The 15,107-nt window shown below is 41.6% G+C and overlaps 1 protein-coding gene across 1 annotated transcript in view; it reads right to left on the bottom strand.

The window, feature by feature from the left end:
* Nucleotides 1-15,107, bottom strand: part of dnah9 (dynein, axonemal, heavy chain 9) — a gene marked incomplete at both ends in the record, with an annotated part of 182,158 nt that overhangs the window by 14,141 nt on the left and 152,910 nt on the right. The window contains 4 exon segments of the mRNA XM_083933223.1: nucleotides 4,305-4,496; nucleotides 4,650-4,841; nucleotides 7,424-7,651; nucleotides 12,476-12,603. Coding sequence (XP_083789349.1) covers nucleotides 4,305-4,496; nucleotides 4,650-4,841; nucleotides 7,424-7,651; nucleotides 12,476-12,603 — 740 coding nt within the window.

Genomic DNA, 15,107 nt, shown 5'->3' with positions numbered 1-15,107 from the left:
TGGATGAAGTTGGAAATAATTATCACGGTCTGCTTTTGCACAGCAATGTGCGTTGGTTGTCAAGAGGGAAGGTGCTCAGCCGTTTTGCGGCTTGCCTGAACGAAATCCGGACTTTCCTTGAAATGAAAGGCATCAAGCATCCTGAGCTAGCCGAAACTGAGTGGCTCCTCAAGTTTTATTATCTCGTGGATATGACTGAACATCTGAACCAGCTAGATGTGAAAATGCAAGGCATTGGAAATACAGTGTTATCACTTCAACACGCCATGTTTGCTTTTGAAAACAAGCTGGAGCTCTTCATCAAGGATCTTGAAACAGGTCGTTTACTACATTTTGAAAAACTGAGACAATTTAAAGATGCATGCACAGCAAGTGAGCCCACTCAAAACTTTGATCTCCACCAGCTAGCTGGCTTCACATCCAGTCTCCTACAGTCGTTCAAAGCACGCTTTGGAGAATTTCGGGAGCCCACTCGTCTTTTTAAGTACATCACACATCCAAACGAGTGTTCCCTGAACACAGCCGACCTGAGTTACATTCCGGATGTCTCCCTCAGATATTTTGAAGCAGAAGTGGCTGACCTGAAGGCCTCAGACATGTGGGTGAATAAGTTCAAGTCACTGAATGAAGATTTGGAAAGAATCGCAAGACAGAAAGTGGAGTTGGCGAGCAAGCACATGTGGACAGAAATGAAAAAACTTCAACCCGAAGACCAGCTGATTATCAAAACTTGGAACGCGCTTCCTGTAACATACGACACACTGAAGCGTGTGAGTATTGCTGTATTGACCATGTTTGGATCTACGTATTCATGTGAGCAGTCATTTTCACATCTTAAAAGCATCAAGTCCAACCTACGATCACGTTTAACGGATGAAAGCTTTAACGCCTGCATGAAGCTTAACCTCACCAAGTACCAACCAGACTACAAAGCTATCAGCAAATCCATGCAGCACCAGAAGTCGCATTAATGGTGAGTGTTATTACAACATTATTTAAAATGATAAATTCAGAGGCTTATTATACTCACATGTAGTTGAATTCAGTCTTAAAATATATCATATGGCTCTCACTGAAATAAATTTCCGAATATTTTGCTTTCATGGCTCTCTGAGTCAAAAAGGTTCCCGACCCCTGCTATAGAGTGTGTGCGTGGCTACCTTTTGATCGACAGGTCGCTGTGCTAGTGACAGGATATAAGTTTTGTAATTTATATACATGGCAGTGTGTACATTAAAATAGTTGTGAGCTTGTTTTTGAGTGTTGTCTGTGTTAACATCTCAGGACTGTGACCCTCTCACAGTGTGTTTTCACGTCTTTAAAGTTAATTGTAACATTTTGGTTGCCTAAAACTTTCTTGTTCAGCATTCAGTTGCAACTTGCTTACAAAGCCAACATTAGCTAGCTAGCGCTAGCAATAAATGGTAACTTAATGGAAACTCCATAATTTCCATTAATTAACCACTGTGTCACTGCAGCACAGACAGTATATGCAGATGAACTGCACCAGCACCCAAAGCTCCCCACTCACCTGTTGTTAATAGTTTGCCGGATGACTCTGCAGTAGGGGTGGGTGATATGTCCCTAAAGTGATATCACGGTATTTCTGGGAATTTTCATGACAACAATATAATTGATAATATTTTTTCAAGAACATACTAGTTCAACAGGCCAGCATTAATGTAATCATTGGCCTTCAACATAGCCACTAAAAACTAACTGTATTAAATACTACAGCTCCATTTGGAGTGTTTCATTGTGTGAGTGACTGTGTGTGTGTGTGTATGTGGCACCTTTAGGGAGAAGGATGCTTCTGTTACCCCTTGTCGACCAAGGCATGAAGTTGCGCTCGGCACTGGCTCCTTGTTAAACACATTATGAGTCTGCTGGTGCAGTTTTTTTCAGGGGCATATTTTACAGCTTGTTCCACACATTTATGAATAAGTGTGGACAGAGAGCGTCAATGTGTTGCAATAGTCTGACGCTCACGCATTGCTGAGCTCGCCTCTGATTTTTTGGTACTCTGAATATTGAACGATGTGTTCATTCTTAAGGTGGCTGAAAAGATTTGATGCATTTCCCTCCTTTGGTTGTCACAAGCTGGTAGCAAGTCTTACATGACTGTGGTTTAAGCCACATCTGCTCTTTTAAACCAAAATATCTACACACTGTCAAAGTTGCTCCTATTTAAGTTTTTAACTCCAGCAGAACAACTGTGGTCTCCCTCCGCCACGTCTGTTTGGTTGTGCTGCGCAACTCATGGCCGCAGCATAAGGGTGTGACGTTATTACGAGATATTCATTTTTGCCCTGGGACCAAATATAATAATATAATCCCAGGATTATCGTGAACAATACGATATTAGATCATCCCTTCGCTGCAGTTTCCCTCATATCGCTTAGCAACAACATTGGAACGACATTGGCTCAGTTCCACCATCTAGTCCAAATATGGTCCTGTCCGGTTTCAAAAAATCAAGAGAATGACAGCCAAAATGCCAAACACGGGCTAAATAGGAGCACCACACTTTTTAGTGAAGTCATAATTTTGTGTAATTATTTTATCATTCAAGTAACTTGGTGTTGACTTGTTACTCCCAATATAGCCTGCTCTGATTTTGCATCGAACATCATGTCAAAATAGTTTTCTAATAGAAAAACCTCCAATGTATTTCTGAAATTCTTTAAAAAAATTATATAATAAACGAATGATCAATCTATTGTTAAGGCGTCCAACCATGCAGTAACCCATTTTCACATCAAGCAGACATGGAGCAGTTTTAACATTTGTTTCAAGTTGTGTTTTTGGCTAAATGAGAGCAATATTCTTTCTGCTTTAGTTCTGTGTTACTCTCAACAGCTAGTCTGTAACTATGTCTACTGTTTTTTATCTATCGCTGAAAGCAGCTGTCAGGTGCAGCTCTAGACGGGTTGATAAGAGCAGTGAGACACAACTAAAACATTAAAGTTGTGGGCTGTCAAACCAAAACAATGAGCAGAGAGATATTTGCCTACATAAATGATAGCTCTGTAATGGACTGGTGTTGTTTGTCCCAAGGCATGATGGGATAGACTTGCCTAGCCACTGTTCCATAGAGGCACATACTGGAGCAGCTAGCACCGTTTCGAGGTGCATCCATTGTATATAAATATATGTGTTCCATGACCCATCTAGTTCCACTTACTGTGACTTTCATGCCTTTCAACGTTCCCTGTTAGAAGACTTTGTGAAAGTTTGCCACTAAGACTATCTGGCAGACTCTTTCCTCACACAGAGCAGAGCTCACCTCAGAGAAATATTTAGTTAAACAGCAATCTGTTATGTCCTAGGTACCCATATGGGAAGAGTTTTATTGGTATTGATTTAGCATTGAATTGTAGAACACTGGAATGTACATGGGGCATAGTGATGCTAGAAGAAAAACCCATTTAATTATGCGTTTCAAGTTTAGCAATATTAGACCACCATTCATTTGGTGGAAGCCATGTGGAAGCCCCCATGGTGAAAACACAGAGAGCAGTGATTTCCAACTAGGGGTACTTGTACCACAGAGGGCTCTTCTGTTGTTGCCAGGGGGTAATTGGAAAGATTGTGAAGAAGCTCAGCATGTTTGAAAGAATATCCATTATGACCTGTGACACCTGAACATTATATGTTGCAGTTATGTAAGAGTGTATGAAAACTAGTTTGCAAGATAGCACAGAAGTTTAAATAGCTACTTTAGCTGTAATTGATAAATGCTAGATATAATAGCTGAAAGAAAAAAAAAAGTTCAAATAGTTGAAATAATTAAAAGTAATGCAGACTTGGTTGAAGTAGTTTGCTTAAAGTAGACTAGTGGTGTTCAAATAATATGCTAAGCTAGCTAAGGTTTTAACAGTTGATATAGCTAGCTAATGTTAACGGATAAATGGTTGAATTATTGAGCTAAAAGTAATGGATAAAGACTTGAAATTGTTACCTTAAGGCAATGATGGCTAAAAGTAGGCCTATGTTAAGCAGTTCAAATAATTATCTCAAAAGTGATAAACGGTTATTTAGCTAAACGGCTGCTACATTCAGCTTCATTCCAAGTAGGAGGCCTTGAAGTAAGGACTGCTGACCAATCCAAGTATTGACACTTTTATAAAATAAATAGTGTATACATTTAGGATTTGAAACATGTATTGGGAATTGATAAAGGGGTATGTGTGTTCATCTGGTAGGGCTTAGTTTTCCTTTCTGTTATTTTTTGCAGAACTGATTTTCATTTACTTTTCATGTAATCGAGAGGTAAGGAAAAGCCTGACCCGAGTCTGCCTCACCTGGTGGTAACTGTTGTAGTCCATGTTTCCAGGCAAGGGGAAGCCAGGTGCTAGGTGCAGCTCTCCCTCCATCATCTCAGGCTTTATGAATTCCTCCAGGTAGGTACGACACAGACGGCGGTCCCAGTCATCCGTGATGTGACCCCCGTACATGATCTCACCGAACAAGTAGCGCAGGTCATCATACGGCACCTGGGAATTAGAGAAAGAGGAGATGCTGTTTTGCTAGAAGGTGCCTCATGTGTTTAGCTATGGTCACATGTGTTTAGATTTTCAATTAAGATTACAAACTGTGGCCTTTGTAATCCTTTGCACAGGAATAAAGAAAAACAGAAACACATCTACCTTAGGATTGGCCTCCAGGTAGTTGTAGAGAACGTTGATAGAAATGGTGAGGTCTCCTGTGTTAAAGGGGTATGATCTGTTCCAGCCCTGAGGACCAAACTTCCTCCTCTCTGCCACAACCGCGTGGAAGTAGCACAGGGCAAACATAATGCTCTTAAACTCATTCTCCCGGGCACACATTTCCAGCGTGTCCTAGAAAACAAAAAAACAAAGAGCCTCCTGAACTGTACAGGTGCATTAACTGAGCCACAGTTGTGTGTTACAGGTAAAAAGTTATGGCAGGCAGCCCTGTGATCTGTTTTACTTTGTCAAGTCCCCAGCGGTGCGGTGCACTTACAGACAGACAATGAGATGACTAGATGGCAATAAACCCGACAATGAGATTCCCTTTTAATTGTCACAACTTGTCAGGCGCTTTCAGCCTCCAACTGTCTCCTGGGCTCATTATTCCAGACAAGCAAATAAAAAACTGGACGTAAATGGCACTGTAATCTCTGGGGGGAGAGACAGTTAAATAAGCATGCCAATAACCTCTATGGAAATATGAAGGCTAAATTCTCTTTGTTCCAGCATGTGTCATGGTGAGTGCCATGGTGAAGGCCCTTTCACTCCCCCTTGTGCAGTGCCCTGGGGAGCTCACTCCCATGATGCACATAAGCATACACACACCCTTTTAGAGAGTGAGTTAATATTCTGCACAGTTCACCTCTTCTCTACACAGCTGAGAGAGATGCATAACCTCCCTATTCATGACCTGTGGACTGGAGAGAAAAGGCAACCAGTCAGACTGCAAAGAGGAGGACACATAAACACACACAAGCAGGCACTGAAAAAACACACCCCAACATCTCTGCACTGACAGTTTTCTAAGATTAGCATCAGGATATGCGTGAATCTGAATAACCAGAATATCTGACAGATATGGAACTGAATCGATCAGTTTCAACAAATAGGGAGTTGCAAATCCATAATCCGTTTATTTCACTACAGTAAGTGTTATCTCAAGTTAAACCATTGAGCCGGATGTTAACTTTAGCTCACCCAGACTCGATCTCATAGGCTTTTGGGATGGAAATAGGCAGTAGAGCTGTATGCATGTCCCAGGGAAAAGGTCAAGAGCTAAAAAACTGTCATTTCTCTGGCTTAGTGCTGGCTTTACCAACGCGGGTGGGCTATTACACAGAGTTAGCCTAACATTGATTAGCTTTCACTGAGTACACATGACTGGAATATTATCCCATCCTTACCTCAGTGAACCTCGCTGCGGGTCTGCATAAGGCAGGATTCACAAGCACGTTGCACTTATCAGGCAGATAAACATCAGCAAACTGAGGATCACGGAAATGGACTGGGAGGAAGCCGAGCACCCAGGTAATGGTGCAGAGGAAGATGCATTGGCAGCGAAGCACTGAGGTAAGGCTCAGATAGAGAGGAGAAGTGATAAGGTAGAGAAAAGGGAGAGGCCACTGCAGTGAACTGATCCATCTTAACTATAGAGGCTGTAGAACGGCCCAGCTGCATGATATTGTCTCTCCAATAACAAACACAAAAAGTAGACAGACTTTGTTGTGATTTCAGTATACCAACATCTCCCTGTAGAACGTAACCACGTTTGATGATAGCATGTGCTACGTTCACATCTGTCCTCCGTGGTCAGAGGCAATTCCTGGGTGAGTGAAAGGTGACCCTTCCCATCTGCTAGCTTCTACATTTCTGCAAATTGGCAACTTGATGAGAAATCTGGAGCAAAAATTGGCATGTGTTGTCTCAACTGCCACTCATGGAAAACTCAGAGGTAGCATATATCAACATGAAGTATCCTAGCCCTCATATACAGCATTTTAACACTGTGCTTCCCCCACAGCCCTGTCATATGAACTTGTCTACCCCTTCATCAATTCCCAATGTATTTTCCAAATATATACAATATAAATATAATGTTGATTTGGAATCATACTACAAACACCACTAGGTGTTAGCTAACTATTTCATTGTTTATCCTTTACCTTTAGCTAACTATTTCAATTGTTTATTGTTACTTTAGCTAACTATTTAAATTGTCTGCAGCGTGATACAATTAGTGGAACAAATGCACTTACTGTACGTGTAGGAATACGTTGAGAAATTGTAGTGCCAAAGACAAGGACTATCTGATGGTCAGGTAAAGCCGTGAAAATATTCTAAATATAGCGAACACTTAAACTGATTTCCTTACATGGGCCTTTTTTTAAGGTGACTAAAGTACATTTTGTTGCAGCTGCTGCCCCCTCCACAGCAGTTTCTGTCTGTACCTGTATTTAATCTCCCCCCTGCTTCCTCAAACTGGCGGAGAGCTAACAGTCATCTACTAGGTAGGTAGGTAGGTAAGACACATCATAAAACACCTTCAAAAAGCCAAATTATCCCTTTAACCATACATATTGGTTGTGATTGGTGCGGCAGTAGCTAAGTCCGTAGGGACTTTGCTTGGGAACCAGAGGGACCAATTACAGAGTGTGGACTAGTAGCTGGAGATGTGCCAATCCACCTCCTGGGTACTGCCGAGGTGCCCTTGAGCGAGGTACCGAAACCCCTAACTGCTTAGGAGCGCCTGTCCATGGGCAGCGATGTATTGGCCCACTGGGATTTTTCCAGGTATGCCAGATGGCCAGTACACCAATGCTTGTAGGCAGCATGTTAAAGTTGTTTTAGGCTGAGGTGAGGCTAGTTGTAGGACTGCATTAATCAGTTTTTTGGGTCCAGTTTTTTGGGTCCAGGAATGACATCAAACCTACCTGGTTGAAGTTGTCCAGGGCCTTGTGCAGGTTGGCGTGCATGCCAGTAGGAGGCTCATTGGTGATCTTAATGGAGTTCTCCAGGATGCCCTGCGGGATGATGTGTCCCTCAGGGGTGGAGGAGGGCTCAGCACTGACAAACACCCTGAAGTTCTCATGGCTTCCCTCCGCATGCTGCTCCAGAAGTTTCTCTAAAGTACCCAGCCAGCGAGCCACCAAGTGGATATTCTACAGGACACAGGATCAGCAAGTTGAGAAGTAAAATTGCATGCAATTGGTAGGCAACAGGATGGTTGTTAATTCTCCTCTGTGAGAGTAGAGAGCCTAATCTCCACCCAGATAATGTTTTCTGATGGATATCTGTGAACGTCTGGGCTTTAATGGATAACACATAACAGCTTAATATGGTACTTGCTGCTGGCGTTTCCCACATAATTTATGTTTGTAATGACGAGTAGCAAAAAGGAGCAATTAAAATGTTGCATATTCTCCTCTCTTCACTGTGACTTTGATGTGGCACCAAATTAAATGGTACATAGCACTCGAAACCCATTTCTAGGTTGCTGACATTAAGCGATCGTTCTCCAGCATAACTTCAGCCTGACTTTGCTGCATATTCATCTCTCAGTGTGGTGCGGGGCAGTGGAGCTGACTTGTACTATCACACAAGCATGGATGAGCTCAATTTTCCATCTCAACTGTCCTGACACTTACAGGATATCCTGTGAATGATAAGGAGTCAGCCAAGCCCCCCCACATCTCACCATGCAGCACTGCCCATTCCCTAAATCTAATTACAGCACTAATAACTCCAGTCATTAATTCATAAGCCTCTTTACTTTCTCATTTCCCTTTGCTCTCCATATTTAATCTTCCTTATGATGGCTGAAGTTAGCCCTCATTCTGAACGACAGGACATGACAGGAAGAGAAACGTCAACTTTTGGGAGAGTCGTTGAGAAAAGAAAAGGAGAAAAAAGTTTCACATTCTGTGAGAGAGAAGCTAAAAGCTGAAGAGTGGATAGTTCAGTTTGCTTCATGATGCCTTAGAGAATAATGGATGGTATACAAATTAAAAGACTTTTTCATCAAGCCAGTACAACCCTTCCTCTTGGCATGTAAATAGTTTGGCAATAAAAAGAGCCAACAGAGGAAGTCAGAGACTGCCTCAGAACTTGTCACTGTAATGAAACCATTCATCCTCTGGCTGCAGGGGGAAAATAGAGATGGAGAGAGAGAGAGGGATAGAGAGAGAGAGAAAGAGAGAGAGAGAAAGAGAGAGAGAGGGACCAGCAGGCCAACAGACAAACAAACAAGACAGAGGAGCAGCCACTATTTTATGGCTTTTTAATTAACTTTCAGGTGCAACATTTTTCGTTCCCTCAACATCTTCTTGATAAGGGCCTTCCAGCCCCTGTGATGACTGCGCTGATACTACATCAAACAGTCACCTATTTACATAATAATATAAAAGTTGAATCTAAAACCCATTAGAAGACACCACTGGCAAGGTCTTTGATGCATTGCTATCAAACACAACCTGAGGGAAAGCACAATGACATGTCGAACTGCCTGTCACACGCGCACGCGAACACACGCGAACACACGCACACACACGCACACACACACACGCACACTCCCGCACACTTACGCACTGGCTCATAAACGGCAAATATAAACACATGCAGGTGCACACACACGATATTTCTCTTTCACAGACGCAAAAACACATTTGTCAAGGAGCAGCGCTGAGGACAGCTGCACAGCTGGGCTCCAGCACGGAGGAGGCGGCCCTGCAGTGGAGCAGCAGTCAGCTTCCAGACTGACGGAGGAACACACTGCAGGCTGACAGCAAGACACACTGCTGAGTCTAAATTTACATTCACACATAAGCATGTGGGTTGGGAAGATTTTCAATGGTCGGCTAACTCTCTGTTAGACATTTAAATCATATCATTAAGTAGCAGCTATAAAATAATAATAATAGTCAAAATTTGCTATGGTCTGTCCTACATTACATTACACATGCAGAGAAATTACTGAATGCGGACGGACGGACAGACAGACGGACGGACAGACAGACAGACAGACTGAGGTATAAACACCAAATAAATAACACTGAGAGTATCATACAGGACAACAGAAACTGTTCGCAGGGGACACTAAAACGTGATGCACACCGATCACCTGGTACTTGGTTGGTTATTATTACACACAATTAATTGTGAAACAGGTGTTAGCCGGGTGAGGAGCTGCTTTCAGGAATAGCTCACAGCATAGTGTGTCCGTAGTGAGTGTGTGGCCGAGAGAGTGAGAGACAGAGAGTGATGGTGGATCTGCTCAGAGTGGACAGGTGTTGACAAACGGGGCAGAGAAGAAATTAGAAACTCCCAATGTGTATTTTGGTAGGAGACATCCAATCACTGACCTTAAAATGATGCTACGTGCACCACAAACAGTGAGCAGAAGCTAAAGGTTACACAAAGTGACAAGACAATCCGCAGCTTAAATCAATTAAATCTTGAATTCTTGGTATTTTTAATTTGCTGCAGCTGCAATTTGTTCTGGCCCAGCACAGCAATGATGGACTGTACTATAAGAGCCATCCACTATATTAAACTAATGAGAAAAAACAGTATTCCTGAGAAACAAAACTGAAATAGTTAAAACATAATCCAAGCCTGGTGTTGGCTGATTTGCATTAGCGTTTTCATTTATGCTGCACAATTATAGACTCCTTCACTAGCTGTATGGCTATCAGCTGTTGGCTGCTGCAGCTCCCTGTGACAGCTCTAACTGCTCTGCTGCATTTCAATAGTAGTTCCACTGGCCCTAAGCTCTTGGTATTGTCAACACGTAACAGAACAGCAACAACAGATCACGACAGCTACAATAGATATGACAAAAAAAAAAAAAAAACATGGAGAGGCAACTGTCCCTTCTAAACAACAATGGCAGCTCCTGAAGAGGTTTGCATAGTTGCTGCAATAGCATCAGTTTTATCAGAGCAGGAGAGTTTTTCTTCACTGACAGAAGAACAAAGAAAGACACCGAAGGCTTTTCTTGATGGAAAAAATGTTTTCGTTCTTCTCCCGACTGACCAGCAGCCTGTGATAGACAGAACCTGCTTTTTTTCAAAGAGTTTCCAATGACTGCTTCTCAGAAGGTTCAGTGTAACAAACTAATCGGAAGATCGGTGATTCGGTCCCCAGCTCCTCCAGTCTGCATGTCGACTGTCAAAGCCTCTTTGGCAAGTGACTGAACCCTGAATTGTTCCCGAAGGCTGTGCCATCAGCATGTGAATGTGGGATTAGATAAGATTGCATGGCAGCCTCCTGCAATCAGTGAACGCATTTGTGAATGTAGTAGTGTAAATGAGAACACATATAAGTACATATATCATCCATTTACAATAACGTAAACAAATAATGGCATTAAAGTGGTGTGTATGACAAACACATGGAGACTGTCTCTTGTTCGGGTTTGGAAAAGCCTAAAAAAAAGAAAAGATAAGGACGCATTGATGGCTCAATTGTTGCAGCACATGCTACCTTTCCTGGGTCCTGATAAAGCCTAGTCTGAACAGGGCACTCCAAAGTAAAGTGCAGGACATTGAGGGAAAGCATTTCTGTCAAATTGTCTCTCCTGCTCTCTCTGCTATCTGCACTAGTTTCTGCCACCGGCTGCAAATAGGTTGGCTTGAGCAGTAAATGTACAAAGAGGCTGGCGAGTTTAGGCCACTCGATTCCCACTGCTTTGCCCATGTGGGATATTCAACTCCAATCTGCCCGATTGATTGCATCTCTGTCTCCCCCCTCCTCACTCCCAATGGTCTGCTTTCAAAGTTTCTGCATCTCTGTCTCTAAAGCCCATCTGAGCAGGAGCTGCTGTTCTGCAGTATAATTACCCGTCAGCGAGGGGGAACTTGCCATTGACCCAGCCCTCCGCTGATGGAGCTGGGCCTGGCAGCCGGAGAGTAGAGGTGGACTGGGAGACAGGGGGTGGGGGTGGGGGGGAATGAGAAGCTGAGGAGGGGAGGGAGAGATAGCAGGTTAGCGAGAAAGGTGGGACAACGCGAGGACTGATAAGACTGTAGATGTGGTATGACAAAATGATAAGACATAAGTATGAAGGTTACGTGGGGGAATGAGAGGGTTAGGAGAGGAATAGAAGAGAGAAGATGGAGCATTATATCAGGAGGAGATACTGTTGGTGGAAACAGGAGAAAGATGAGAATATGATACCTCCCCTTCCCTCCCCTCCATTTCCCTCTCCCTCCCCGGCCAGTGCCACGGGGGTGGCTCTCAGCGGGCAGACAGACAGCTGATGATAAAGTGAGTGGGAGGTTTGTTGCCAGGGGGACAAGGCCTTTCTAAGCCCATTGATCGAGATTCTTATGCAAAGGTAATTAAACGACTGCTTGTCTTTGCTATCCTGGGTCTGGAGCAGAGAATGATGTCCCACTCTTTTTTTTTGTCTTTTATTTTTTGTATTTCTACCAGCTGTGTGAATTAAAAGAAAAAGGGTGTCCCGCAGTGCCTGGTCTGCGGTTCATACCTGTTGATACTTCCCATTAGAATTCCACCAAGGTTTCCACTTAAAATGCAAACGCCAGCCTTGCCCTCCAGATAAGAACAGACACAGTGTAGATATCGTACTGTATAATGCCCTTTCGGTTAGGGCATTTCTGCAGAGAATTAAATTCACGTTTCCATCCAGAATTCCCATTCAGGGGGCAATGAAAAATAATGTGATGATTTACCTGGTTCACAACATGCACAGATGTAAGAAATGCAACCTAAAAGCACTACTGACTGGAAAATCCCTATTCAATCTACAAAATGTGTCTTAGATCAATGTTTTTTTGTGAGCCTTTACATTTTTTAATGCAACCATATTTTGTTATGATTTTTGTAAGGATGGGCAATGGACAGTAAATGGACAATTCAATGAGAGCCAATCATAACATCACATTCATATTAGCATAACTATCACATAAATGTTCTCATGAAACGGTGAGATATTTTCATCTGTGTGTGTGAACATACTGTACCTGCAATATCACCCAGTGGCCGTTCCTAGCTGCCAACTCCAGGGCTTGTTCAGCTATGACCTCCTGACCCTGACCCAAAGAAACATTGTGGAAGTTCTTGTTGTCAAATGTGTAGCCCAGTCTCCTCCCTGAAAGAAAACATAGTAGGAAGTAGTTGTAAAATGTGCTTGTTTAAGATGAGAGTTAGGTGAGAAGATCAAAATATAGAGGTAACTCTGAGACACGCTTTGCCTAGCTGAGCACAATGACTAGTAGCTCTCGTAAAGAGCTATACTTGATCAAACGTTTAAAAAGAAGACGTAAAAAATACAATTCTGTTTACATTTTGCATCTTGTTAGCTAGCAACCCCTCCACAAAGACACACCCAAGAGTCAAGAATTTTGGACATTGCACCAACCCGGAAGCTTCATTATGACAGGAGGACTATTTAGATGTAGGATGGCTTCAGTGAGTAAGCTAACTGCTTGATAAATTTCATCCTGTTATCTGTTTCTACAAGTGTTAACGTTAATGTAACAGCTGTGGAGTTATATATATATATATATATATATAGTATATATATATATATATATATATATATATATATATAGTATTTAAAGTATATATATACACATAATAGCAAGTATCCGGCTTGTGAGATACGTCAGGATTCAAACCTGTTCTGAACAGAGACTGTATAAGACTCATAGAAAAAGCCAGACTTTTGCCATGCTTTTTTCCAACGTTCTAACAGAAGAAATACCCAAACTAAGCAACATGAAATAACTTTTCACGGACGATAAGTTGTTTTTACTGTTAAGAACGTACTGAATTTGATAAATCACATGAGGTAGGTCCTAATCCTTCTTTAAAACTAACAAGTTAAGTGACTGTCCTGATACTAAATTAAGATAACACTAGCTTATGTCAGGTATTAAATAATCAGCAAAATATATATGCTGAAATTGATATACAGTACGTCACTGTATGTTTTTCAAGCTGACACCTCGGGGCTGAACTGCAGTTCCTCTAACAGTCACTTGAGGTGTTCTCCAAGTGGGTCAATCATGATTTCACTATTATCAAAATACTGTTTCCCATTAACTAAAATACATTGTTGAGAAAGGGACAAAATATCTATAATGAAAAAAAATTATATTTTATTATACTGTATTTTGCAGACTGTTTGTAAATTGTCCGCTTGCTGTTAATTTATTTTAAATGCTGGAGCTTGATCAACAGGTATTTCTACTTAATACAATGAATATGAAGTCAAATGGAAAATCTCGACTCTTTTCGTGGAAGTCTCAAAGGCCCTTTATGATGATTATGATTAACTACAATTGTATTGAACACATAGAGATGAAAGTGATAATGATCCTGCCATCTTATTCTCAGGAAGACATTAAATAAGTAAATGTTTCCAAAAGTCTGCGCTTATCAGAATCAGCAGATGGTCAATGACTCAGCCTTACTTGCCTTTCTCGAGTCAGCCCATTGAGATTGAGCTCAAACAATACAATTATTTCTGTCTGTTTCATTAAAGCTCCAACCTGAGAGCGGGCTGATAGTGATATTAGTCCCCTGCAGAGCATACAGAATCACATCATCTATCTAATGGAAATCTAATTGAAGCCTAATACCAAAGAGAAAGCCAATAGTCACAGCTCTAATGGAAAAGCACCTCTGTGGTTCAGTGTAATGTGGCTGCTGCTCCTCTTCATCACCGCGCTCTCTCTACAGCAGCTGTGATTGGTTACTTTAAGCTTTGATGTGATTGACTACGCTCACAGGGAGGGTGTTGATAATCCATAATCACAGCCCTTACAGGCAGTTTCAGCAGGAGAGGTCCCTCTTATCATATTAGGAGAGGATGGTGGATTTCACTTGGGGCAAAGGTCTTTATGGCTCCTTTAACCACCTGCTGCAAATACTAGTTGTCGGCTTTGTATTCTGGAAAAAATCAGCTGCATTTGACTGGCATGTTAAAATGAATCTATGGATTCATCTGGTTACAAAGGAATAAGAAAGAAAGTCAAATAGAAAACAGTGAATGAATCATGATGCATTACTTAAATGCATAAATACTGCAAATGGGCTCTTGCTTATGGTGTGCTAATACTCAACTTCGACTCGACTTGGAAGTTACAGACTTGTGACTTGACTTGGGACGTATGACATTTTTGTTAAACTATTAAAATTGTACAACGTTATCAGTGTTGACATATTTCAAGGGTATAACGTTAACGTTCGCCGGTGTCTGTGAGGGCTGACGTTAGTTAATGTTAGCCTCATAAAATCCTTTCCCTCACAACTCTGTAGCTAGCTAGCGTTAGCCTGATAACAATTGATATCACTAATGAACCCAATCACAAAAATATAACAATTGTCATTTTGATTGAGAAGAAAATCATAAATGAATGAGTATTTTCTGTTTAATTAAATTATTTCACTCTTTAAAATGTTGGGGAGTTTTTTTTATTGAGAAATATGACATTAATAGCTTTTATTGTGTTTTTTTGTTAGATAACATTTATTTCACTGATTATCAATACTTATACAAATGCAATTCATTATAATACTTTTTGAACAGGTTAGATGAATTGGCCAACAATATTATTATTAGACAGGTACTTATACCTTCTCTTTCAT

This window comes from Echiichthys vipera (assembly GCF_963691815.1).
Source record: "Echiichthys vipera genome assembly, chromosome: 18".
NCBI lineage: Eukaryota > Metazoa > Chordata > Actinopteri > Perciformes > Trachinidae > Echiichthys > Echiichthys vipera.
Note: the sequence above shows the minus strand (reverse complement) of the source record. Positions and strands in the feature narration are given on the sequence as shown.